The 26,764-nt window shown below is 46.4% G+C and overlaps 1 protein-coding gene across 1 annotated transcript; it reads right to left on the bottom strand.

Moving 5' to 3' along the window:
- Positions 1-701: 701 nt before the first annotated feature.
- si:dkey-246i14.3 (ephrin A4) lies at positions 702-26,764 on the bottom strand. Its single transcript, XM_068760537.1, has 5 exons — positions 26,640-26,764; positions 8,877-9,172; positions 5,915-5,983; positions 1,308-1,334; positions 702-790 (listed from the first exon to the last, which is right to left on the bottom strand). Exons 1-5 carry the CDS (start codon positions 26,762-26,764, stop codon positions 702-704), a joined length of 606 nt encoding a protein of 201 aa, XP_068616638.1.

Raw genomic sequence — 26,764 nt, 5'->3', positions numbered from 1 at the left:
TTCACTCTGAAGCTGGGAGCAGGCAACACTGGGTCCAATCAGAGGGAAGGGAAAGCCTCCAGGTCCAGTCACTCCAGCACCAGAATCTACTGTCCAACCCAGTCCAACTCCAGTTCAGCTAATTAAACACCAGTAGGGGGCGCATCAGCCCAGCCTGACTCCTCCAGTCCAGACATATTTCCTACTAAAATACCAAAACTTAACTAGCTATAAAACTTTGACAATAGTTTTACCCAAATACAAATAAGTAGGTGAGAAAAAGTCAAACTAGTTTTTTTTTGTTTTTTTTTTGCCAGCTGCATATCTGCCCTGCAGCTTCACCCCGGACAGGAGGACGTGCTCTTCAGACATAAGTCCAACACCGTGTGTAGGAAATGAGAACCGGAGACGGCGCGTCCCGACTAGCTATTTTGTGTAATATTCTGGACTCCTACTGACACAACAGGTGGGACAAGAAAACAACAATGACTCAGCGGTGAAGCGCGTCGGGCCCCGAGTGGCTGAGGCTTTGTTCTGAAGACGCACGATTCTTGCAGGAAATTCACAGGCAAACTTCCACAAGGAACAGTAATGACTTTTTAGTTTTTGTTTTTTGGACAGCTTAGATTACATTGCACCGTGCTGCTGGCTTTCTGAGCAAGCTCTTCGGAGCTGATGGAGAACGGTTTCGGGGGTCAACCACGGGGGATAGAAGAAAAGGGTCATGTAGTCATCAGGAGGAGGGCAAGGATGAGGAAGGTCAGAGGTGAAGCAGTCCTCTGCGAACGAACCCTACTTCGGGGTGCAGTTTCTAATGGAGAGAGGGAGACTTTATTAGTAAATTATTATCTATGAAATCGTGACAAAAAGAATGTTGGGGGAGGGGGGAGGGGCACTTGGATTAATTTTTTCCCACAGTTTGTGAGAAGAAACTTAATGACAGAGTATAAAATGGTAACACAGGAAATACTCTAATTTTGAGTAAGCAGTTTGTTTTAAAAAATGTCATTGGAGAAGAGAAGACGGAGCTCAAACAGTCTAGTGATTAAAATCTGAAGAAGCACGTTCAACAATCAAGGAAGTAGCTTTCAACCCCTCTAGAATGAAATGCGACATCGGTGCGATGCTCGGATTTCAGTCTTTTTCCATTACCGGCTCATTAAAGACCGTTTTTAATGCATGTTCTAATTTTCACGTCATCATACCATTCATATCATGACCCAAATGAAAGCAGCCAACAGACAAATAAACAATCAAACGCTAGAGAAAACACGCCAACACTGACGTGACCTACAGGGTCATCACAATGCTTAAATGGTGCAGCTCACCTTGTATTTGTTTTGAACCCTCTGATGCTGTCATAGGAGGAGTGGAGAAAGAGAGAAGAGGGGATGAGAGAGAGAGAGAGAGAGAGAGATTTAGACAAAAGTTTAAGAAACAAGTTGCTGATTAGTCATTTTTTTCATGCTTAACTTTTGCAATAAAACTTTGTGGAACAAAAGAACAAGAAACAGACAAATGACCAGAAGACGGTATTTACCATTACTCAAAGCCTAACGCCATGAAAAATGAGTCCCGACTGCCCGTGCAACTCCAAATATGTTCCCTATGCAAATTCTCTTAAAGGTCGGGTAAAAAAAAAAGAGCTGGAGAAGCACAGCAACAGGAAAAGATAGTGTTATGTAAATTAGGAGAAGTGAGAATGATGGAGATTATACAGCGGGGATACAGGAAATGAAAAAGAAGGGGGGGAAACACAGGAAAATTCAAAATGACAGAGCGAAACCAAGAAGGGGAAAGAAGATGAAAGGAAGGGCAGCAGAGACCTGAGTGAGAAAGTACAGTGGGAAAAAAAAAGAATGGTAGAAAGATTGAAACAAGGTCAGACGGAGAGAAAAGGGAGGGAGAGAAATGACTGGAAAGAGGGGTGTTTGTCTGGGCGTCGCTTTCTCAGCAGGGGGTGGACTAAAAGGAAATAATGGGGGAGGATGGAGGGATGGGAAGGATGAAAGAATAAGGGTGGGAGAGATGGATTAAAAAAAAAAGACCCTTAGAAAGACAGAAGGAAGCGGGGGGGGTGCAGCCATTATTCAATCAATCTACGGCCTTGAACGCACCTCAGACAAAGCAGACTCACTCGAGCACACGGCATGAAGGGAAAGTACACACGGACGTCTGGAGGAAAACCACCACCAACCCACATCCCAGAGCGACGGACTGGGATTAGGAGCGAGGAAACGGGACGGCACGGAGAAGGGGTCTGCTAAACGAGTGGCTCACCCGGTCCGAGGTCCATCCTGTACCCACAGGGCTCAGCGGCAACACGTGATTGGCTAAACGACTCCCAGGTTGTGTGCAGCTAACAACCATGTAGGGGTTAATGAAGCATTAAACGGCCTGCCGGGCCCGGGCGCGTCTCACTGAGCTCACCAGGCTGCGATCGTGGACGGTTGGACCAATCAAAGCAGGCAAAAACGACTAATGCGAAAACATGTCATGCTTTAAATGGCCGACTTGATCCATTCAGAGCAATTTAACAACAAAGGAATATTTATTAATAAGCCGTCTGCCCGAGTTTGATCCGTCGAGGATGCAGAAACAAAAGGTTTATTGCTTCAGTGATTCGTCCTGTTGTCGAAATTTAAAATGTAAAAAAAAAGGGAAATAATTTATTTAGGATTCCGTTTAAATTTGACGTCTATTTTACGAAAGGAAAAACACTTTGCGCGGCTGCATCGACCGGCGCCTGTAACTCCACGCCGCTGAGTGGAAGTGAAACATTTGAATGCCTCTTGTTAATCCAGCTGTGTGTGACACGCCTGTTTTGATCTGGCTGTAATCAAATCATCTATGCCAGAAGATAACTTTGAGGACGGTGGTTTGTTTCATCGCCGCGATCTCTGGTCATGGCGAGCTCCACCACAAAATGGCGTCTCTGCACTGCGGTAAGATCCATGCACCACGTGCAACTGTGCATGCACAACCATGGTTAAGTGTGTGTGTGTGTGTGTGTGTGCGTGTTGGTAGAACGCCCCGCTGCAGAGGCAGGCTCCATTCCACCATTCCACCATCCCACGTCTCCCTCTCACGCCACCATTTTACATACCAACGCTGGCTGCTAGCATTGTTAGCTAGAGGTAAAATTAAAATTAAAATTCGCAAACCGGGGAAAAGCAAAAAAAAAACAACCAAGTAACGAAAGTGGTCAAATTCAAATTTTAGGCATCGCGTTCGGGATCTGCGAGAGCTTAAATGGAAAAAAGCGGTGCCGCGCGTGTGTTTGATTTTTGTCCTTTCGTGTGTGTCGAGTTCAGAGGTATAAAAGTATTTGGACAGGAGGGGAGGGGGTCAAGGGCAGCAAGAAAAAAAAAATGGCTAAAATGGTGAAGCAATGGACCGCTCACAGCGGGACAGCGGCACAAAAAGGGTCGAGAGTCTGAGAGGGAAAGGGAATCAATTAGAGAGAGGCAAGTTGCTCTGCAATAGTTTCTCACAGCAGGACGGCTGCAAAAGAGAAAGGCAGAGCGCGAGGAGCGGCGAGGAGCGGCGAGGCGCAGAGATAAACACGACAGTGGGAGTTTCAGGCCGACTTTGTAGCTGAAAAGAACAAGGCAGGTATGGAGAGAAGCAGAGGGCGACGCTGAAAGATGCGAGGAGAGGCTGCAGGGCGCCAGAGACCTCGCGTCACACCGGTCTGCTGATGCCCAATCAGAGCCTCGTTTTCTGATGCAACACGGACTCAAGCGCCTCTCAACCAAACGGCAGCGTCGCCATCACATGCTCGCCACAACGCACGCATGCACATCCACAGCGTCACCCAGAGCGTTCTGCATCGGCGAATCCGGACTGTTGTGTTAAATTAAGACGTTAAACACACACTCAACACGCCGGGGAAGAGAGCGAGGGACGGGCGAGCGGTGGCCGACCTTGACGCAATGACAGGATACCTGGGGGGGGGGCGGGGGCGCTCTGCCTGTCCCTACTGTGTCCTTTAGAATGAGCCAGGTGTGTGCGCTCGCTGATAATTCATTTAACATCCACAACGGGGCATCCCCACACGGAACGAGCCTTTAACCACATCGGCTGCTTTATGGAGAATAAAATAAAATTAAAAGTTCGGAGAGAGAACAAGGGAGGGTTTGAAATTTAGATAAGCGGCCAAACGTAGCTGAAGGACAGGAGGCCACTATCACCAAGGGCCCCACACACACACACACACACACACACCCGATGATAGAGGACATGGACATGGCGTGTCTTGCTGCCACGCTACCTGTCGGATAAAAGGGAACCTGAGCAGGGACCGACCAGAGGACGGGAGGCTGTGGACAGTAAAAGAGACCCTCCAAGTCTCCTCCATCGCCGCTCTCATTGGCTTCATTCCCTCTTCGCTCGCCGGGCTCATGTATTCTCATCCCAACGCAGAGGGATTCCGGTCCGGGGCGGACCGGAATAACTGCACGGTGAATATGGAGATGGAGAAGACGCAGGGACGTCGGAGGAGGTGGGCCGAGGAGAGGTGGAGTCAGGCAGGAAGGGAGGGAGGAGGAAGTGCGTGAGTGCCATGGATGGTGCCGAGATTAGTTTTGCTCCAGTAGCAAAAGATCATAAAAAATGAGGAAGGGAGGAGAGAGCTGAGGAGACAGAGAGAAGGGGAGGATTAGTGCCACTTCAGAAATGACAAAGGACTAGAAAGGAAAGAACGGGAGGTGGGATGGGGGGGGGGGGACGACAAGGAGAAGGCGATTCTGAAATATAGCCGGGATTAGTTTTGCTTAAAGAACAGGATAAGAGGCAGAGAGAAGAAAACGAGAAAAGGAAACAGCAGCTGGAAGTACGTGCATCACTGTCGGTGGAAGTCTTTGTAATCTGATTACTTCACAGGCTGTAACTTTACAGTCAAGCATTTGATTTCAAGTATATTTGGATTCCTTCTGCTCTGATATGTGATCAGGGAATCTGGGACTGAACCCGTGATGTTTAATTCATGACAGGTAAAGACTGATAAAGAATAAAATCATCGGCTGTGGGAATAACGCAGCGTTTCAAACCTCATTTGAGCCCGATGAGGCACATTTAATGGAGGCAGCGTGGTTTGTGATATTTATGCTCATGATGTTGGACAACGTGCAGGAATCCGGTGAATGGACGTCACACACGTGCAGAAACTTGAGACCAGTTTCCCTCAAAAATGTGTGTGTTAGTGCAGCCTGGGACAGCAGGACGGGCCCCCCTGCAGACAGCACTGGGATGGGAACTGGGACAGAAGTCTGAGACACGCATACGAGGACACGAGCACATACACACTCGTGCAAATTAAACCGCCACAGAGCGCACGCAATGATCGACAGGCCCATGCAGGAACACAAAAAACACACAAAGAAAAATGCTCATACCGGGGAAGCACACACACACACACACGCACACAATTCCCACAGAAACTGGGAAACATTCCCAACCGGAACGGGCAGCTCACTGGACTGGAAGACTAACATTACTCCAGGCGCACTCTGGATTAGATCAATGCTGGGAATCTCACAGTGGGACAGAGAGATGGAGAATGGCAGAATGAGAGACAAGGGGGTTTGGAAAAAAATAAAAAAGCCAATAAAAAAATGAAAAAGGAGCAAATGGGAGAAGAGGAGCGATGCGCTTCAGAACTAATGCAAAAAAAAAAAAAAATCCTAAATCCAATTAGGTTTAAAAGCCAAACTGAGTTTTGTGGTTTCATCTCCTCACAAGGTTAAAGATAACACAAGATTGCGAGGGTTAAATGGTGAAAATATGTTTAGATTAATAAAAGTGGAGCGCTAGAAAACCTTAGAGTTATTAAAAGAAACAGGGAGTAGTAGTGGGGATACGTCACGCTACATAGCCCTGATAGCGTGGATGAGGGAGGGCAGAGAGAGGAGCATGAAAGCAGGAATGCACTCACTGGGCTTGCAGCACACGGTGACACGCAGCTTCATGCACGGCAGAGGAGGTCCTTCGTCTGTGGGTTGAGCTGCAACCAACAGGGAGGGAAGAAGCTTTAGACGCGCCGTGTACATGCCCTCCGCCCGAAACGCTGGGCAAAGAGACGTTTACACACGTAGAATGGAAAGATCTCGTCAAATCCACTCTTCAAGAAATCCAAATCACAGAAAGGTCAAACGGTTCGGTCATATTAAATACATTCTAGGAGACATGCCCCATGTAATGCGAGTGTGAGTGTGAAATCCATCCAGTCACGCCTCATGTAAAAACGATAAATTGATCAATCAGGTCTTCGATTTTTGCAAAAATAAATCGGCCTGTAAAAATGCAGGCGAAATGCCCGTTTTGCCTGAATTATTCACAAACAGCTGCTGACTCAGCAGGGAATCCACCGCACATGGCTCATATGATGGCTAACAGTCGGCCTCATTTCGGAGCTATTCCACACAGAATGACAGCGGGGCCACGCTGCAAGGCGGAGAGATGCTAAAACGAGGAAAACATTCACCAATCGTCACATCTCGTATGTCAGAAGACAGAAGGAAAAAAAAAACACACGAGCAAAGCAAAAATAGATCACAGACACCGTTCCTCTGCGCTGACCTTAAATGCAAGTTTTTACGACAGGCGTGTTTGAGCAGGATTTTTACGTTTTAGTAGTCATGGTCAATTGTGCTGTGGAAACCTGAAGCCTTGTGTTCCACATGAAGGAGAAGAGGCTGCTGAGTGAAGGAGGAGACATCTTGTGTCCGGATTCTACAGTGTGAGAGAGGAGTCGCTTTAAAGTGGATTCTGTCATGCTATTTTAGTTGAATATTAACAATATGCTTGTTATATATATAAATTAAAGCAATATTCTCTTCCCGTATTTGCCTTTTATCGTTAACTGATTACGGTCTTTTGCCGTCACTTGGAGACGTGTGCTCCATTTCTTTGCGTTAACGCTTACTGCGGTGCGTTTCTATACCTGCGTTGCCAGGTTGGCACACGTTTCCCGAATTCGTATTTGTCGCAGCAGACATTTTATCGATTTGTCTTTCGTTAACTCACAGAGCTATGAGGGATAACGATACTGCCGTCTCTTATGGTTGGCCGTTGGGGGGGGCCGTTGGGGGGGGGGACGTTTGTCGGGACCCAGCTATGAACCGGCCGTTAGTCTGCGGGAGCCCAGAGGGGAGCTGAGTCCGGCTCAGGCTGAGCCCTGTAATGCCATTAGTGCTTCTAATACTATTGTGCTGCTCCTCCTGGGCTAATGCCATTACAGCGTCTCATTCAGCGCACAAACCCCGGAGCCACATATTTGGACCAACTTTGCACCTTATCTTTGATGTGGACAAAACACACACACACAATCGCTTCGAGCCCGATGCGGCCGGACCGGGAGGAGAGGGGTTGGGGAGGGGCACGTTGTTGCTTTTCTCTAACCGCCATGAACCACCACAATAGCTCAGTGTGCGTGCATGTACGTACACATGTGTGTGTTGCAGTGTGTGCGTGGACCCACTCTCTCATGCCCTCACAATGCCCCATTGTCCGTTGGATTGCAACAGTAATTTATGTAAAGATTCCTTCTTTCCCCTCGTCTCTCATTGTCGCTTTTGTTCCTCTCTCCTTTCTTTCTCCAGTGTGGGTTATTCTCATCCGGCCTATCTCGTCCTTCCCCCCCCCCCACTCCTGTGTCCATCTTTTGCTCTCTCTCTCTGTCATTCCTACACGCTCCTCTACCTCCGTCTGCCTTGTTTTCCTCCCTCGCCGTCGTCCTGTATTGATCTCCATTCCTCACATCTACACTCTGCGGTCCCTCCGTTGTCACCCGTCCATACGATGCATTCGCTTTACTCTCGTTCCCTGCCTTGTTTCATGTCCTCCCCGTTTGGTTGGATTGACACCAAAAGTTGTAAAAGTTGAAGGAAAAAAAAATCCCAAACTGATTTTACAGCGACTAAGCCGTCTTCTGTCTCTCCGTTTCCTCCCTCTGCTGGTTTGAAATAAACGAGTGAAGGGAGAAGAGCACAGGAGTGGAAAAAGCCACGACTAAAACTGTGCAACTGCCAACAAGAGACATAATAATAATGTCTTAAAGAAGTAAACAGTGGTTAAAACAGCCTGCCCTCTCCATCCTATGAAAAGACCAGCCTGTCTGTTCTTCTTACACGCGTGTTGATGCAGTCAGATGAACTGAAACATCAACTACACGCATATATTCCTCTGTTGTACTTTCAATTTATTTAAGTGAATTTTCTTGCTTCACAAAAGCAGAAATGTCTCACTGAGAAATGAGAGATGCTGCACTAAAAGCACGCTTCATTGCCCCAAGTTGATGTTCAATTCACTTTCTATAGTTGAAAAGAAATGATGAGCACTTCTATAATTCTTTTCCAATTGCTTAATAATGATTAATAAAAATAACTCCTGGCTTCGATTTCAGGTTTTAAGTCGGTTGATTAAAATGCATTTAACAAAAGGCATGAAGTAATCAATAATAATAATAAAAAAAAGATTCGAATGATTACAAACAATGCCCCTCAAGTATTTTCTATTTTTTTTTTGGTATGAGCATGAAATACTCCGCATTTCATTTACCTGTTAAAATGGTTCTTGTTAATTGTACATGTGAGAAAATGAATCAATCTTAAATTAAAAAAATCAAGCAATGAAGCGTATTCCTATGTGACCCTCCAGAAGTAATTCAGTGGGGGAGAAGTAATGAATACCTTTAGAAAAGCACATACAGACAAAACAAATGAGACAAGAAAAGACAAAGAAATGAGTCCAATCAAAACTGCAAAGGAGCCAGATCGTCCTGAATTCTTTTTTTTTTTTTAATGGTTTTGTTTGGTTGCTCATCTAAAAACGAAAAGAAACCTGAAGTCAAATGAATCTGCATCAACACACACAGAAACACACAATCTTCTACTCACAGCTGTAGTAATAGCTGCGTCCTGGTAGGAACTCGAACCCCAGCGAGAACGGGGTGAACCGCTGGATCTTCTCAGAGAAGCGCACCGGTCCGAAGGGAGCGTGGGGGGTGTTGCACTCCCACCTCTTTATGGCCCCTCTGGTCGCCATGCAGCCTTGGAATGGCTCCCCGACAAGGTAAAGGGCCAGAGTCTCCGGGGGCCCGGGGCCGAGGGCACCTTGGTTGGGGTAATATGGGCAGTAGATGTCCAGGTAATCGTTCAGATTCACCTGGATGGACAGATCTCCTGCCGTTAACCTGAAAGGAAGAATAATGACAGCATGAATGTTTCATGCCATGATTCCACGGAGCGACACGCGACTCAAGGGGGAGAGGGAGGCGATGATTAAGCACAGATGGGATTGTAGAGAGTTCATCAATATTACACATAACGAAAGCACAGAGCAATGAAACGGAGCTGTGCAGCTCTTACAGAAGGTTTAAATGTAATGTACCACAATGGCATCACTCCATTTTAACAGATACAGCAACGACACACGTTAATTAGGACCATTGAGCAGAGTTCAATATCAGATCAAGTTGACTCCCTCTGCAGGCGTAGGCTGGCTTCCACACACACGCAGGCAGCCGGCGATGCAAATGCACGATGTCTTCAGTCAAGGTCGACTGGCTCGGGGTGTAAAAACCAACTCCGGACAAGGCGCCATCATTAGAACAGAAGAGATCTGTAACGCCGGCTGCCTTAGACCGTCAGCTACAGTAAACGTACAAACCAATACGGAGAACGAGGAGACGGGACAGAGACTTGGGGGCGTATGTGAGGCAACCATGAGACTGAACTAATCAAATGTCAAAGGAGACGATAATTGGAGGACAGCAATGATGGAGAATGATAGAAGATGGGGCCCAAATGAAGACAGGATGAAAGGCGAGCAGGTTAGAGAGGTGAAGCAAAAAAAAAAAATCGAATAAAGAAAGCATCAAAAAATTAGGGAATTTGGACGAACAGGTGAAAAGTGCAGAGTAAAGAGAAAAGAAAGGGTTTTAATTAGCAACCCCAGAGATGCCGAGTACACACACACACACACACACACACAATGGAGGAGGACATGGGCTTTAATTGGCCATCTCTTCACGAGTGCAGGAGAAAAGGAAGAGGAGCAGGATGCTCCTGGGGTTGAGGGTTCAGGTTCATCAGAACGAGTCTTTACAAAGGGGCGACAGAGCGGAGGGAAGAGGAAGGGAGTGCTGGGAGTCAGTGAAGGGGAACATGGGAGGGTGAAAAAAAAAAAAGAGTGAAATGGGGAGGGCAGGATGGTGGTCAACAGCGGGGTAGTCTCAAGTTAAGTAAGCAGAAAGAAAAGACTAAAAGGATAAATAAGAGGAAGAAAGAGGAGGAAGAGGAAGCGGGAGACCGCGATGGTCCAGATAGTCGGCAGAAAAGGAAAGAAATGAAGGAAGAGACGACAAATCAGGAAAAAGAAACCGGACTTTGTGTTCGCATTGAACCGACATGTGGGGTGTGATGGTGTGTATGAATGAGGGAAGTGTGTGCAGCGAGGCTGCGGGTCTCAACAGAGCTGCTTCCTGCTCAAGAGTTAGCACACAGCAATTTATCAGCAGGGCAGGACAGCATCGATCAGAACACACACCTCCTCTGATCAATATCCCTCCTACACGTGTGTGTCCGGGTGCGACAGCTCCATCACCTGTGGGCTCTAATCACAGGCAAACAAGGGTCCGTGATTGTCTGGTTATAACGAACACAAACAAGTGCATGTGATGCACGCATGACACACACAGCTGTGTGTGTGTGTGTGTGTGTGTGTGTGCGCGTTTGTTAGAGCTGGTTATTGCAGTGAATGTTTGTGTTACAGCAGCGACTGTGAACATACAGAAAACGAAAATGAAAGAAATGCATCAAATTAAAAAAGAAGTTCTTTTTGTTTTACACAGGTAAACAGATCGCTGGAAACAGCAGATGTAAAATGTAATATCGCATTACGACACTTGAATGTTTAGAGTTTGACATCCGCTTACGTCCATCTTGGTCTGATCGTACATACATGCTGTTATTACTTTGATCACGCATTTGTAAGCATGTAACAACACACCGTTGCTGCGTCAACCTGCTTCCCCCCCTTATTATACTAATCATTCACCTCGAACTTCCTCTGCTCAAGTCTCGTCTCCCCTTCAAACCCTGAATTTGCATTCGTCCTCACCCCTCCCTCATCTTCCCTCATTCTGGATGACATGCTCTTATTCTCAAATTAGTTTCAGAGGGTGCAGCTATTCCTGCTCCCCCCCCCTCCTATTTCTGACTCCTCTCTATCCTACATCACGTCCCACCCTCGGCCGGCGCCACATGCGCTTCAGCAATTACAGAGACGGTGTGCTCTACTGATGTCAAACTGTCAGCCCTCTTTTTATGCTCTTCCATTCCCTCCTTTCCCCTCCTCTGGCCCTGGTAGGCCTGGGCACTTCCTAATTACATTGCGCGTCCTCCCCTCCTGCCAGCCACCATGCAACAGAGTGGTGACAGCACAGGGGCATCATGGGAGCACTGGAGAGCTGTGGGTGTCAAAAAGAACAGAGGGACGGAGGAGCCCATCAGCAGGAGAGAGTCCTCTGGAAACGAAGGAGACGATTGGTTTGGTCCCATGATGGGGCAGAAGGAAGAGGGCAAAGACACACAAAGACACATGTGCCAGAAACACACACACACACACACGAAAGAAAGACATGAAAGTACTTCGGGAGAATAAAACATGCACCATCCCTCCTGCCAGAGGGCGATCCGTGACACCCTTCTGAGGACTGGAGCAGGCTCTCGGTTCGCAACGTAAAATTCAGAACATGCTGGGCTCGTCGCGCCGGGAAACCGCAAAGGCTAACATCCATCTATTTTTTTTTTTTTTAAACATATTATATTCATGTGATGAAACTTATTTCTCCCAAATATCTGTCCCATTTAAACCTGTACATACACCCATGCACGTACACACGCGAGTACATGAGCGTGTGTGCCGTTGTAATGAATTGCAGAGGTTTGACTGACAGAGACCTTTGATCCTCAATAAAATAATAAGGAGCAACAAGCCTATAACACAGCTTCCAGAATACAGAAAAGATAACCGATCACAAACACACTATAGATACTAAATGCACATACACACACACACACACATTGAGCAGAAAATGTGCGACAACAATGAAATCACTAATAAGTTAACGTTGCTTTGTGCATCCCAGCGCCTCAGCTCTTTCGTGGTCACTGCGCACGGTGGGTGTCATGGTGGTTTGCTTTTCTAACAGCGAGGTTGATGCAGGAGGATCCGCGGGCTTCTCCGAGGAGCGTTGCTTTAATTTGAAACACAGGATCTGTGAACGTTTACAGCCGAAGATCGTTGAACCCACTTTCATGCTTTTGCTGCCGTCTAATGTCGAGTATTGATTTGTGTTCTATGCTGCTGAAACAAAAAAGGCATTTACCCCGTGGGACGAATAAAACTCGTCATATTATTGGACAGAATAAATGATTTTTATTTTAAATATGAAGTTTTGTTGTTGTTGTTGTGAGATTGGTGCAGACGCAGGGAACCAGCCTTGTCCTGAAACTTGGTGGGAACATTAAGCAGTAAGAACCCAGTTAAATATCGAGGGTCTCTGAATAACGGGCTAGATTGAGAGTCCGAGGTGAATAAAAGCAGATTCTGGAAGTCAGTCAAAAAATAATTGAAGGAAAGTATGAGAGACGCTTTCGAAGAAAGGAGCCAAGGAAAAAAGAAAACAAGCAGAACTACAGAGTGGGAAAAGTCTCCAATTCTACAAAGTGACCTTGCGCTCCACAGGCCGTCCCGTCGACAGAGGAAGAAAGAAAATGTGAGTCAAGGAGAGACTTGATCTGCAACATTTGCATGGCTCAAACATTTTGTCTTTTCAGATTTCATTTATTTTATTCAACCCCCACTATTTCTAGTAGCTGCCTACAGAAAGCCAAATCTGGTGCTTACTCCCGTCAATAGGCACAAATAAGGACTTCATCCCCCCGCCACCAACCATCTGCCCCCCCCACCCCCACCCGTCCATCTGCCCTGCTGGCCAAAACATCCCTTTATCACCCCCCTTCAACCTCACCCCCTAAAGCCTACGTGTCCCGCGTCTTCACACTGGGGCCCAAGATGGCGATAAAGTGGCCTTTACACAGACGAAAGGCGACTGGAGGGGAGCGAGACGTTGCTCTTATCCACCTTTTCCTGTTTGGCGCGCCAAAGCGAGTGTGTGCCCTCCTTTCAAGGTCAACAGGAAGACGATCGCTCCTCCACAACAGACTTTTGTTTTCATTTTTATGACTCCTTATCTAAATGTGGATGGTATGTGAACTTCCCCGTCTTTTCATCCGCTGCCATCTCCGCCCACACAAGTCTGTGGTTTTTCCTGACAAGCGAGTTCGAAGCGCGCACACACACACACACACACACACACACACACACACGCGCCTCGTGGAAACGCATCACGATTCGAGTTACTTATCAGACTATAAGCTTCTGTCCTCGTAAGGGCAGATAAATACAAGCAGAAGTTCAAACACAGATTGGAGAGAATTATCGATCGGTGGGTATCTGTGCATGACATAGAAGAAGGGATTGGCTGCACCTTTCTTGTTTTGTAGGCTCCATTGAATGAGCAGAATAGCGAGGACATTTAAACTGTGTGGATCAGCAGGCTTGCCTATGGACACAAACATCACGCTACTTCAGATCCTGAAGGACGCCAAACCTCGGGTAAAGACAGGCCTCATTTTCTGCCTGTTACAACATAGGTATTCCATTATATGTTCATTCTGTGCGACTCAGCAATACAACAGGATGCACTGGCCCGTCAAAGCTGAGAAAAAATTGCAAAATTCCGACCCACAGGACCCGTCAGTAGCAAAACCAATCCATCAGAACCATTTTGACGAAGCGGCCGGTCTGCAGATGTCGTACTCCCGTGTGGCAGAGCGCCGTCATGCAGAGGCACGGCTCTTCACGTGTGGCCACTGATTCTAAAATAAGCTTCTCCGGTAACTCCGCCTAGGAGTAGGAAATTAATGTCCACAGTGTAAACGGAGAGGAGCGTATTCTGGCGGGCTCTGGCTCATTTAGAGTTTGAAACATTTGACCAAACACACTGCATACTGAAATGTAACCTCGCCGTGCCCCACCAGTACGGCTGCAGTTAAAATGCTCATCTCACTCGACTCCTTCACCTGCTCTGCCTGGAGGAGGCCGCATTTGAGAATTGAGGGGAGAGTAAATGGAAAGAAAAAGCCACAAGGAGACGAGTTTTAGCTCTCAAACCGGGAAGAATGGCGGGGAACGTGTACAGCTAAGAGTACACGGGCGTGAGAGGAGTGCGAGCACAACGACGGGTGCACGAAGGGGTAAATAAGGTCAGACATGCCGTTGCCAGGGCGACAACCAACCCAGAGCTGGGATTGGAGCCAAGCCAATGGCTCCACCCATCCTACATTCCATCTCATTGCAGGACAGCCTAAACGTCAGAGTAATATGCAGGTTCTTCTTGTTCCACAGCAAATGCAAGGCTCGTGGGTACAGGTGCCATGTTCGCATGCACATCCCAGAATATAGCTGCAGTAAGCAATGACAGGACAGATGGGGGGGGGGGGGGCAGACAGCGATGATGGGTGGACACAAAGAGCCATAAGTCAAACTCTTCAGGATATCTATCCAACGCTCTGCTCCAGAGAGGCGGCCGGGCTGATTCACTGTCAGCATCATTCGTCTCATGTTGATGGACTCACAGAAAAGACTCGCTCAAGACAGATTCATCGTAGCCTTGAACAAATCCCACTTACACTAAAGGTGACCGGCCGTTGTGTACAGCCTACTAGGTTCAGGCTAATAGGTGAGAGAGTGGGGGCCGTTTTATTCATTTCTTCAGTCATTCTGAAGAAATACTAAATACTATTATAATAAAGATATTTCAGTTTACAGATTCAAGCAATAACAGAGGAAAATATTTTTTTTTTTTATAAAACAAAAAATTATCTTGTTTCAATTTACAGCTTTCCCGTTATTTACATATTATTGATATTTAGGCTGTTATTTTGATTATTTGATTATTTTAAAAAAGGCACTAGCTAGGCTCTTTCAATATCTGACATTTTACACACCAAACAATTCAGAGAAGCAAACTGATCTCATGAAAATAAACGATAGTTGCAACATCTTGCCATTGCTGACAGTGTTTTAAGTGCACCGGGTTTTATTTTGCCTCCCCTCTTCAAATCGCAAGAAAATATTTTCTGGTATAAAATAAAAAATAAAAAAATCGCACGAAAGCACTGCTTGTCACATTTCTTTTAGATTTACCAAATGCTGCTAATTGTCTTTCAAGCTAATCCATGGAGCAATGTTTGCACGTGCTTTCTCCGTGGGATGATGTCATCATTTAAAATGCACAATAAACAGCATTTAATAAACAACAACGTTAAGGTTTTGTTCTTGATTTATGTTTTTTAATAAACCTTTGCTAATGACTTTTTAATAGGGATGACTCCCTCGTTGTTGCGGCGCTCACCTCCATCCATTACATTCGCTTTACTTATCTACACTTACCTGTTCTCAGGTCTTTCAGCAAGGCCCACCTGTGTAAGTGGGTTAAGGAGGACACGCCAGCAACAGCCCTGGCTTGAACACACACACACACACACACACACACACACTCTTCATCTGGTGAAAGGGTGCACACGAAGCAAATACACCAATAAATCAGACCTGGCTGTAAGAATCCATCATTTAGTAAGTGGGTCACACTTCTGATGCCGGAGACACTCTGTACTCTGTTTCCTCCTCTTCCTCTGCGCTTTGAAGGTCAATGCGGGACAGGCAGCATCCACCATTCATCTCCGCCGTACATTCCTTCTTGCTCTCCTTCTCCGCCCGATTATAAAGGTCAGTCAGTCCATAAGTCAGTCGTAGTTGAAGATGTCAAGGAAAACTGACCTAATACATCCAGCAGGTCTGAATTAGTTAAACAGAGAGCTGGAGAGGAGGAGGGGGGGGGGGGGGGGGGCACTAAGGAAGGCTTGAGTAAATAGAGTAAGACGACCCCTTTGGTCCCGCTGACTGTTGAAGTTTCTTCTCCAGCATGTCACATTTCTTCCCCCGGTCAGCGTGCCTAAATCTTCTCATCCTCTCTTCCCTCCATTGCTTCTTCCACTACCCCCCCCCCACTCCGCCCCCCCCCCATGTTTATCTAAGCACTTTCACGGTCACTGCTTTGGAATCCCAGGAGTCTAAACTGGCCTCTTCATACTCTCTCCCTCATATCCAATCCACGACTCGCTCTCCCGCTCCATCTTTCTCCGTCAAATCGGCTAATTCATATCACTCACTCTGTGCATTGGGGGGTATCGAAGCCCCCCCCCCCCCCCCCAGGCTGCCTGTTTTGCCCACTTCTAGTCACGCACAGCCACCAGGCTGCCCTCTCATGTACCCACACCAGAGGTAGTGATGCTCACACTATCTCATATCAACTTGCACACTCAAACGTTCAATGTTAATGTTTCCAAATATGTGTGCTTTATTATACACTGTTAAAAATAATTATGCTTTTTTAAATAATAGTAAGGCCTGCCTGCCACTCTTTTGCCCTCCCAAGTTTCTTAGAAGGACAAGCTGAGGTACGCAACACTGATGAAGGGATAAACACAATAGGAGGGAAGGAGGGAGGAAGAGGAGGACGGGGGGGGGGGGGGGGGGGGGGGGGTTAGGAGCAAAGAGGAAGGAAATGGCGAGGGTCAAGAGGAGAACTGCAGACGGCAGCCTCGCAAAGTGCCAACAACAGTCTGACACTCGACTGGGATTAACCGATTAATTTGGGATTTAAAATGACTGGTCGCTACTTAAAGTACTGAACCACAATAACCCAAAAGCACAAGATTAACAGGAACACCCTGCAAATCCTCTGTAAATCAGCTGCAACGCAGGCAAATAAACACTAAAATTACACTCGTACATGCATTTAGGATCTACCTTTGATAAAGAAAAACACTGCTGACAACAAGTTTCTGTTCTGAAAGGAAGTCCATCAAATCCTCACATGTATGAGTAAGGGCTTTTCTCACTTTCACGACGAGACATTTGTTACCGGGTGTATTTTTTTTTTCTTTTTTACGAGAGCATAGATTAATTCTACAGTCACAAACACAGAACGTCTGCCGGTGTTTTGAGAAACGGACTGCGTGCAAGAACTCCATTTAAAACTGAATAGAAGAGCAATGAGATTCATAGAGTTCTCCTGCTACAAGGCCACTATGGAGATTGGAGACCAGGCTATTTCCCCTCTTCCATTCAGCGTGAAAAAAAACAGCACCATGACTCTGGATGGCCTCAGACTGTGAATCACAGCAGTCTGATCGTTTCTGAAGAATAAACAGTGTGATTAAAAAAAGAAGACGTTTAGCATAGTAACAACTAATCATTATTTTCATTATGAATGCATCCGTTTATTTTAAATTGTTTTATTCATAAAATGTAAGAAAAATACTTGTCGTACATTTTCAACAAATAGCTTGTTATGTCCAAGAAACTGTCCAAAGTGTAAAGGAACACAGTAAATCGTAAAATTAAGAAGCCGAAACCAAAAAATATTTAATATTTTAGGTTGAAATCACTGAAACGATTAATAAACAGGCATGTCAGACTCCTTTAATTCAATCGAGCCTCCTCCTCCTCACTCCCTGCAACCATGAGTAATATATGATACGACTAAGAGGTTCATATCAGTGATTTGACTCTTATGGATACAGATTTTTATTTGGATCTGCACCAAATTGCACAAATCCACATATATATATACACACTCCAACTGTGCCTGATTTCCACTGCATGCATAGAAATAGTGAAAATGTTGAAAAGTGCTATCTTGCTGTGTTGAAGAAAGGTTTCCTGGAAATCTGTTTGCAATAAATAGACATTGGTGAAAATAACCTCCTTGGTGGAAGTAAAAGAACAAACTTGATCTGATTGACACAATTCAATAAACGCAGCCTCCAGGAAAGTTGGGTTTAATGTTTATGTCCAGCATTTAACTCCCTGCTCCGTCTGCATACTGACCTGTCGGCAGCACGTCGCTGCAGCAGACGTTACAAGCAACCCGAGAATCCTACAAAAGCAGTAACATGTGCACCACAATGGGATAAAAGGGGGATGAATATAGCAGAGGGTAAACAGACACCACTCATCAAACTGCAAAAGCTGATTGGAAAAAGTCATTCTGAAAAATAAATAAAAGAAAAGAAAAAAAGTCCCCAGTCTCTCAAATACATAAATAAAAGACTTGATTGGGACAAAATGTTGAGAAAAGAAAAGGGAAGAGCGGAAAAAGAGAAGAAGAAAGGAGGGAGGAAAAACGAGCAGCCGGGGTACCAGGAGACGGGGATCAAGCTGTGCATTACTGCACACCCAAACGTCATGTGGTACTGGTTAATGCTACAAAAACAACACACACACACACACACACACACCTCGTCATTTCAGCCCAAAAGAAATCCGAGAGGTGCCGGAATGTTTAAATAAGCGCACAACACTACATTCCATTCATACTTTTTCCATTCATATCTATTTTTCTGCTCAAGTAAAGACTGCCTTCTGCAATTTTCTTACATACATAACCCAACACAGTGCACACACACACACACACACACACACACACACACACACACACACACACCGAAAGGCAGTGTCAGTTGTAAATGGGCTGTAATTCCTACTGGGGCTCTCCCCAGAGCCCGAGCCACTCTGTGTGAATGTGCATTGAGGCAGGGTGATGGTAGTATTGGTAGTGTGTGTGTGTGTGTGTGTGCGTGTACCACACCTCTATATAAGCATAAGAGTGCATGTGTGAGCCCCTGTGTGTGTCAGTGTGGAGGGAGGGGGGTGCTCCTCACGCCCGCTTGTGACAGTAATAGTAATACCTGCCGACATCCTTTCTTGCCTCTCACACTCTCCCAATCACCCCCTCCCTGCGTCCCTCGGGGGCCTTCCCGAGCTGTTTTGGGAGTTGAAATCTGTTGACTCTTTCTCTGCCATCCTCTCCTCCTCTGCATTCTCTCTCCCGTGCTCCCACCAATGCAGGTCTGAGGGTTTTACAATCTCTAGTGGCTTCCATGAAAAAAAAGAAAGCGAGGGACTGTGTGTGTGTGTGTGTGTGTATGCGGCCCAAGAGGAAGCGGAGGAGAAGAATGTGTGAGTTTCACACCACTGGGGGCTGGAAAGTAGGCTGTGCCGCCATGCTTCTGGGAGGCAATGCCAAAATAATATTTATTTTTTCTCCCACATGGAAAAATATCCTAAAATCACACACATTTGTCATGTGATCCGTTTCCTACGACATCCACAAAGCACAGGATGAAAGGTGTTTCTGCAAAAGGATATTGCTGAAGAAAGCGTTATTTGAAGCTTTATATACTGTCTATTTTTCCCCCCCCCCATCAGAAGAATCACTTATAAAAAGGTGCCATTAAAGTATACACCCCCTAAACACACAAGCACTCACACCCCTTTAAGCGGCTTTATTTCCTCTCTTTGTTGCGTCGAGATAGAGCGTCGATGAGCTGGGCTTTTTAGCAGGTTTATTAGTCCATAAAGTTTGTTCTGGTGTGAACATGGCCGCTCCTATGGCTTCTGGATACACATCAGTGCTCACTAAACCCACACCGTGCTGCAAGGGGCACGCCAAAACCTGTGTGTGACTTCAGAAGGGGACATAATCAGTAAGTGCTAAACAATGAACAAGTGGAAGGCGGCTAAATAGTGCAAGACGAAATAGTCCCACTGAATTAAAGCAAAGTCTTATCTGAATCCCAATAAAACACACATGATTGTAAACCATCGGCCCTTCCGTTTAAGTGAATAAAATAATGGATCCACCTTGAAACTTACAAGTCCAGAAATGAATTATTTTATTTGTGGCCCATTGGCAAAGGATCCATAGAAATCTGGCGAGTCATTCCGATGTATTTGGTGATTCTTGCAGTGTAGAAGTAGAAAAGGAATTCCTGAAGCCGCCCCTTTATCTAGACCAACTCTAAAATGTGTTGGTTTCTTCTTTGCTGCATATCCTACCCTTTCAATGAACACCTTTCAAATCTATTTATACATCATTTTTGGAAATGTTAAGTGCCTTATAATGTTAAAAAAAGAAAAAAAAAATCCAGGATCCACCCCTTTGTCTGGATCCGATCCCCCCCCCCCCCCAACCCTCCCATTAAGTTTTAAGAAAGTCCATCAAGTCGACTTTGTGTAATCTTGGCAACAGTCAGGCAAACAAGCCAATGTTGGAGAAGTCATTACCTCATTGGTGAGGCAACGACTTCCGAGGAGAAAGGTCAAACGGAGCAAATTGCAAGAGGAAAACCTGGGAATGTTGCAGTGAATTCTTCTTCTCTTTACGATGCAACAATTTTCCCATTTCCTCTATTGAGTGCGGTCTGCAACAGGATCTGTGTGGTTTCCTTTGGAAGCCTCCGGAATTGGTTTCTATGGTAGAATACCAGTGTAATTTTCATTTCAGAGCTATGTGGACATTTGTCATATCTTCCTCAAAACAAAAATTATATAAATCCAGTGCTCAGTAGTTTTTTTTTTTAACCTTGAGATTTAATTAAATAATATTGACATATTTTGTTATTTAATTCCACCTGGCAATAGCAATTCAACAACAAACACACTTATCCTTAGCACCAGCTCTCAATTTGTGGCCCGTGACCTACTAATCTGATTGGCAACATCACAACTGCACACAACTCGCGTTCACCGCATGAAGCGTCGCTCCTTTACTCGCTGAAGCACAGGGAAATAACGGCAGGCCGAGGCTCGCACGGACACTCTTTACAAGTTCATCAAAATGATACACGCAAGTGTGCGAAACAAGTCTTTCTACACAGATACATCAGATTTGCTGAGAAGAAATAATCAAGCCAGGCTGAATGAAGAAACAGAACTGAAGGTGCGACCAACCGAAGCAGCTATGAAGATGTGAGGGACGATGGTGGACGCGTCTCGCCGTCCTCCAGCGGCGTAATAATCCGGGGATTGTGCTCCAGCTTTTTGCTGCCCAGGTCAGTACTAATTCAATTTCTGTCCCAGGGAATTCCCAGGTTGCCCCTTTGGCAGGATTTCCGAGCCGAGTGAAGAACATTGTGCGAACTGATGTGCACTTAAGTGGAGAGCGTGCTTTTGTTCCTTTCTGCGTGAATGTGAGCAGGATTGTGTGCTGAATTTATCATCTTGCCCACATTTTCTTTGTATTTCTACATTCTCACGCCGTAGTTTAATTGCCGTTGTGCATGTCAAACAAATAACCAGTCGCTCTGACACCCACAGCACTGCCACTCTTCACACTCGTACGGCATCGGCAGCCATTGTGTGCCAAACCAGGCTGTGCCGTGCCAAAATGAGCACCGGCCTGCACTGAACCTCATTTCATTCCACAGCTGTTCCACCCGACATTCATACAACACAACTTATTACAGCTTAATGGAACATAATATTGATGTATGTGTGCACACAGGGAAAAGGGCCGGTGAGCGGAGAAAATGGGAAAGAGATGGGTCGACACATGCAGTCTGGTGATAATGCAAGAAGCCGCTGATAATATCTGGGTGTTAAATTGGTATCGATTGACTAAATATCCGGACCGGGAGGAGAGAGAGCGGCCAGCCTTTCATGCCTGTGCACCAGGTCTGCTCCAAGCTGCACTGCGACTATCTGATCCATTTTAACACAAACATCCACACCGCCAGGCCTCTGCCCAAACCTCACTTTCAACACGGCGTGCTTGACGTTTTTCTCCGTGTTTATGTGTGCGTGCGTGCATATCACTGCAAAGATTATATTTGTCATGAAACTTTTATATTGGCTTCCTTCTTGGACATAATATAACACTAAGCAGTAAAATGGAGAATTGTACACACACAAACACATAAAAGCAGAGATGGTAGATATTAACCTCTAACCAACGAATCACCTTCACAGAATGACGCCACGTGACATCTGTGTGCAAAAGACTAGATTGCACAATCCTCACTTTCGCACACACCCTGCCTTTTAAACACCAGGCCTCTAAAGACAATAACAAGCCTTTTGACTCCCAACAATTAAATCACATCGAAAAAAATGAAAGATTGGAAACGAAGCAGCGACCTATTCATATGAGCAGCCGGATCAGGCTGGTACGCTCCACGGGTTCACACCGCTGTGTGGAATTTTTGCATTCAAATTCCACTTCGGCTACATGTGGTGAACTGAAGAAATGAAAACACACACACACACACACACACACACACACACACACACAAACCTGATTTGTACAAAATCACAAATGCAAAACCCTGAGCTGTGTGAGGCTGGACGTCCTGGTCCGTTCTGGGGTTTGTTGATCCAGGATTGAAATTTATCAAACCCAAACATTTCTTAAAGCAACAAAGAATCCACATTCTTCCCGCCACCCTCCACCTCTGCACACACACACACACACACACCCCCCTTCGGTAACAAATGCCAATCCACTTGAAGACCAAATCACTAAAATCTCTGCTTCGCATTGCTTTCCAGCAGAGATGAAGACGATCGAGTGTGCACACAGTTAACCGATCCTCGGTTTACCTCCAGATAATGCACTCAATAGCACAAACAAACAGACAAAGCCCATTTACGGAGACAGATAAGGTAGACAATGGCCCTCCCACGGGTAACCTGTGGATCTGCGCGGCAGCGAGGGAGACAATGGGCATAGACATCGAAAGGGTGAGAGGCATTGACACGCTCAGATGACAGAGAGAGAGAGAGAGGGAAGGAGGGAGCGAAGGATTGCTTTGTTAGCAGGACGGGGAATAAAGTGGTAATTACCGCACTGTGGGTTTGTTGATTACAGTTTAGCCAGGTTCTCCATGTAAATCATTTAGCAGGGGACGACAAAGATTAGTAGAGAGACAGAGAGGGAAGATTGGGCACACAATATATTCATTAGCATGCACAGACACACAAATGCAGGAGGGATAGAGGAAGACCCTGATGAAGATATAATAAAAACAAATAAAGAGAAAAGTCGAGAAGTGCAATCATCTCCCCGCGACACGATGCAATTACAAACATCGTCTGCTTTCACTTTATTGTACAGTGTGTGTGTGTGCGCGTGTGCGTGCGTGCAGGTATGTTATTCAGATTGTGATTTACTTTGGTATTTAAACTATATCATTCACGAGTGCACGCACAGAAGGAAATGAAGCATAAACAGCAGAGATTACGCCGAAGACTTATGGAGGGGCGCTTTCAATAAAGATACGGAAAACCAATAGAAATATTAATCTCCCCACGCACCGTTTAAACATGCTCCACTGGCTTGGAGCTCATCCTAAGCCTCGGTTAGAAGAGAAGAGAAGAGAAGAGAGAGAGAGAGAGAGAGATCAGAAGAGTCTGGACTGCTTTAAGGATTGGATGCAAACTTGCAGAATGAGTTTAAAGGAGTTTTTAACGACTCTGCAATGAGCTTCTAAATAGCAAAATCTGTAATTAACACCCAGCTAAGCCACCGTTGTGCAGGACGGAACATAAACGAGACGAGCAGGAAGACTCAAGCCTAAAGTTTGGGCTGTGTTCTTGTTGCAACAAGTTATCCTGCCGTGCCGGAGAGAAAGTGGGAGCAGAGACGTGAGCCAAGAATGGGTACGTGTCAGAGGCCAGGCGAACGGAGTAGCTTTATCTAGGGTTCGGGTAGGGGAGTCATTTATTCTCGTGAGCAGCAAATGTAGAGATGGAAAAGCCTCTTTAGTCATCTTCTGCATTCAACCCGAAAGGTTCCGATACCCTGAGCAACCTTTCTGACAAATCAGGGAATGAATTTATGAGGATGAATGCAGCACAAGAGGAGGCTTGTTGCATCAGCAAAGAGGCTGGTCATCTTATTTGGTCCAACAAGTTTTAAAGCACACTGTGGTGCGGACTGCGGAGGAGGGGGCTTAATGTACCAATAAACTAGTCGGCGCTGGCTACTCCGGGGAGACCTAAGGTCCAGCAGTCAGCACACAAACATACACTCTCAAGCTTGAAGCACTCTGGTTATAATATTTTACTAACCTTTAACTGCTCCAGGAAGTAAAAAAATAATAATTTCTCCTCTAATAAAGAACGATCGCTCTGAGAGATAGAACGTTATAAAGTCAAGAACGGTCGTAAACCCTGTTCATAAAACCGGAGAAGAGGGCAACGGAGCCACCTGAGCTCCACGGAGAGGAACGCGAGGCTTTCTCTGACTGCACCATGTTCGACGCCAACACCCCCCCCCCCCGCCCCCCTCCGCCCCCCTCCGCCAGTCCATCACTTCTGCTTCAGAGCTCCATTTCTCAGTCTGGGGTACGCTAACTGTGTGCCAGTTCAAGTGTTTCACTGAGCCCGTCTGTTACAAGCGCATTAACCAGAGAGGGCCAGACCAACAAGGCCCTTCAGTCCACACTTCATTGCCTCGGCTTCATTAAAACCATAAATCTTCGTCATCGACGGGGCAGTGAAAGCCGGGGGAAAGTCTTATGTCATTCGTATTAGAGAGGAGGCCCTCAGCTCCACCAGCTCCGGCTGCGTGCAGCCTGGGCCTCCGATGCAACGTGGGTCACGCCATCCAGCGCCTCTAAAGCTCCGTTCCCCGTGTCGGAGACGGCAGGTATGATGAAGGCGTGAATAAATCACTCAGCTCTTCAGAATCCAACTGTTTAGGAGAACTTGGATCTGTATTAACTGTTTAATTTCTTGTTTTGCAGCAACTGCATTTAAATATTGCTAAAACAAAAAATAATAATAAAGCTTATAACAGTTGCATACATCTATAGTATAGTTTTATCACGCGCCGTTGTATGTAATTCTGACAACCTGGTGAAGGAAAGTCCAACATTCACACTCCTGTTTTATTACATTATTGTTGTTCAATTGAGGGACATCGCTGACTCTTCATCTGTTCCAGTCCCAATTTAATCAAAACAATGTTAAACTTTATGGGCTTTTAAACCAAAAACAATGAGCTGAAAGAAGATAAATGAGGGGAGCAGCAGACTCCTTCTCTGCGGGGTACAAGCGACTGCTTCGCATCGCGTTCGGTTTCCCGCGCAGCGATGACGTAAGCTTGCCGTCCGGGAGCAGCCGTAGCATAATTGAGCAATGTGATTACTTTGTGATCTTCAGATCCTTCTGTGCCGTGACCATAGGGCGGGATCCTGGACCGCGCGTTGCAGCTCCGAGCCAACAAATACATCGCTCTCCTGTCCCTGGACTATATTTACAGGCCTCAGGACAACCTGGCAGCCAGGCTGGCAGCCAATAGAAAATATGGTATGGGAAAAAGAGGCTCAGCTAATCACCGGCCTCCAATATCCATTACGGAGCAGCAGAGTGTCGTTAGAGATAAAAGGTGCGATGGAAAGGCTGGGGCAGACCAAAAAAAAAAATAGAAATGAAAAGGAGAGTAACAAGAGAGGTAATGAAGAGTGAGGAGAGGAGGGGAGGAATGAAAAGGAGTCCCGGCTGTAAGCCCAGGAGATTCCTGACCTGCTGCAGCATCACCGCCGCGCTGATAGCTTTGTGATTGGGCGGTGTTGCTGATGAGAGTGATTCTCTGCCACAGTGGGCTACCCCTCCGCCGCGATGCCGATGGCATTGTGATTGTGTGGTGTTGCGGCCAACTGTGTGCCCCCCCCGCCCGCCACAGGCTGTGACCATTCATCCCTGAATCTCTGGGGACCGAGAAGGTGCTTCCTAATCCTCAGCGTCCCTGCCGACCATATTTCTGTTGGATCCCAATTACAGGGACTGAGTTTAGCCACCTGGACACACGCGGGACGGAACCTCATCTGATTCCAGTCGACATGAGAAAGGGGCCCTGGGCAGGGGGGGGGGTTTATCAGGAAGCATATTTCTGTCAAATGTTGTGGCTCCACAAATGTAAAATGATAAAATGGTCATTGTGGCTGAAGGCGGTTAAGTGGGAGGAGAGTGTATGAGTGTTTGCAGAAATCAGGCCTTGTTTTGGGGGGGGCTAAATAAACAGGTGAGAGAATGGCAAGTGTGTTTTATTTGGCGGCAGACCAACAAATCCTGTAGATCTTCCTTCTCAAACCTTCAAATTAGTGTGACTGGAACACCTGGATCAGCAGGTGAGCAGACTCCGCCTGGCTAGTGGCCGCAGTCAGCCCATTGCGCGCGCGCACACACACACACCCACACACCCACACACGCACACACACACACACAGCCCTTACTTTAACCACGGTGTGCAGAGCAGCACTTTAGCCTTTAACACTAAACACTAATCAGAGCAAACACTTCACTGAAAGTCTTACTCCAGGTGTGATTGGTAAGCAGCAGGTGAACGTCACGTTTCGGACTACAGAAGCAGCTCGGATGAACCCAGAACTCATGACGTCAGAGCGCAGATTTCATGCTGCCAAACAGAACTAAACTAGACCATCTGTTTGGGGGGTTGGTGCAGGTTTACGGTAATAATACCGCCCCTGCTCTTTCATTACGCGCGCACGGACGCGACCTCCCGCACAGCCGAGATTCTCTAAGCCGACTCGAACCCGACTCATCTGTCTGAATCAGCGCGTTTCCTTCTGCGCGACGCAGATCCGTGCGCGTTGAGCACCGACCGGCCTCGTTGGTCCCGGAGAGGCGCGCCATCAGCCGCAGCCACTTTGAACACTCACCTGGCGTTGGTTGAGTTCCAGTACACGACGTGTCTCTCGGCCACAGCCGCCGAGATTAAGTTAAAGAGGACGATCGTAGCCTTCCAGCCGGGGAGCGCGCCCGGAGCCCACGGCGGGGAGCCCAT

Source organism: Brachionichthys hirsutus, chromosome 3 (assembly GCF_040956055.1).
Source record: "Brachionichthys hirsutus isolate HB-005 chromosome 3, CSIRO-AGI_Bhir_v1, whole genome shotgun sequence".
NCBI lineage: Eukaryota > Metazoa > Chordata > Actinopteri > Lophiiformes > Brachionichthyidae > Brachionichthys > Brachionichthys hirsutus.
This window is presented reverse-complemented; position numbering and strand designations above follow the sequence as displayed.

Bases quoted from the DNA above. Each gene is read 5' to 3' on its own strand.
- si:dkey-246i14.3 (XM_068760537.1), bottom strand. From the start codon at position 26,764: ATGGGCTCCCCGCCGTGGGCTCCGGGCGCGCTCCCCGGCTGGAAGGCT. The intron at 5,984-8,876 runs GTGAGTAGAAGA...TGTTGGTTGCAG, and splicing joins ACGCAGCTATTACTACAGCT to CTCAACCCACAGACGAAGGA. The intron at 1,335-5,914 runs GTGAGTGCATTC...CTCCTATGACAG, and splicing joins CACCGTGTGCTGCAAGCCCA to CATCAGAGGGTTCAAAACAA.